Raw genomic sequence first — 1241 nt, 5'->3', positions numbered from 1 at the left:
CCTTCTGCACCGATGTCGACCATAGTAAATCGATATTTAGCATCACTAATCGCCATTAAATTAATGCTATGACGTCCTTTGTAGTTATAATGAGACGATCCACTGTTTGGTGGAGCCTATAGTAAAAATATATTTAATGTCATTACTAATACATACAAAGCCTTTCCATATATAATGAGGCAATATCCTCGAATAAGCAATCTAAACTTCAAAAAGAAAGTTTTCAATTATAGGCTTAGCAGAGTAAGACGAGTACCTGTAATTCTACATGCTTACCATCAATGCAACCAATACAGTTGGGATAATTCCAAAAATAGTCAAAATCTGCAGCAATGTTTTGCCAATTCTTTACTTCATCTTTAAGAAAAACTATCTCCTTTAAAACATTCCATATAGCGTTGCAAGTCTCCGCTATTATTTTTGAAACGGTGTTGTGGGCAACACGAAAAGCATATGATATTGACATCATGCTGTCTCCCAAAGCTAGATAGCGGAGTGTGATATGTAAACGCGTTTCAGGGGGAATTGGTTCGCGAACGACAGACTGCTTCGTAATTAATGGACCAATTAATTCCAATAATTTTTTAAATGTAATTGAATCCATTCTAAAGTAATTACGAAATTTTGTTTCATCTTCGAACTCCATTTCTTTGACAAGATTTTCACTAGCTCCTTGCAAGAAACGTCGATGCACATTAAATATGGGTCGTACCCAAAATTGACGTTGTTTGTCTTTTTCTTTGTTTCTTATATCTTCGTACAATGCATGCAAAAATAAGATTTTGCGACGCTGTATTTCTTGTTTAAAGGGACTTATACTTTGTTTGAATTTTATTACTAATGTAAAAATTGCTAACAATATATGATCTTTATTTGATTCCATTTTTTCTGTAACAAAAATAACATCTTATTTTGTACTGAATAGTACTGAATAAATTATAATTTCTTTCAATCAGGACTCTAATATACTGCCGCGTATTTATCTGTATCTACCTTTTTGGTTCTTCTTCTTCTTGGTATAATATAATGGCCCTGACTACGAATGAGTCGATACGGCCAGAATCGAAAATAACTGCCGAAGGCGGCGAGTATCGTAAACGTAAGTTGGAATGCAAAGCACCGGCCACCTCGAACTGGGCGAGTATATCAAAAAATGATGCAATCGAAATTAAAATGATGAGGCGCCTCTTCAAACGCCGAGACGGATGAAGGGACTATAAAACGTGTAATACGAAGGCACA

The 1241-nt window shown here is 35.1% G+C and overlaps 1 protein-coding gene across 1 annotated transcript; it reads right to left on the bottom strand.

Annotated features, from left to right (window-relative positions):
• Positions 1 to 10: 10 nt before the first annotated feature.
• Positions 11 to 751, bottom strand: LOC108720220 (uncharacterized; the record flags this gene model as incomplete). The annotated part of the gene is made up of 2 exons (XM_018450797.1): positions 257 to 751; positions 11 to 116 (listed from the first exon to the last, which is right to left on the bottom strand). Coding segments are annotated over exons 1-2 (496 nt in total), but the record flags the coding sequence as incomplete, so codon positions are not given.
• Between the last annotated feature and the right edge of the window lie 490 nt (positions 752 to 1241).

The sequence above is a fragment of the Mycetomoellerius zeteki genome, unplaced genomic scaffold (assembly GCF_001594055.1).
Source record: "Mycetomoellerius zeteki isolate Tzet28-1 unplaced genomic scaffold, Tzet1.0 C4387668, whole genome shotgun sequence".
NCBI lineage: Eukaryota > Metazoa > Arthropoda > Insecta > Hymenoptera > Formicidae > Mycetomoellerius > Mycetomoellerius zeteki.
The sequence above is the reverse complement of the archived record's forward strand: the minus strand, read 5'-3'. Positions and strand labels throughout refer to the sequence as shown.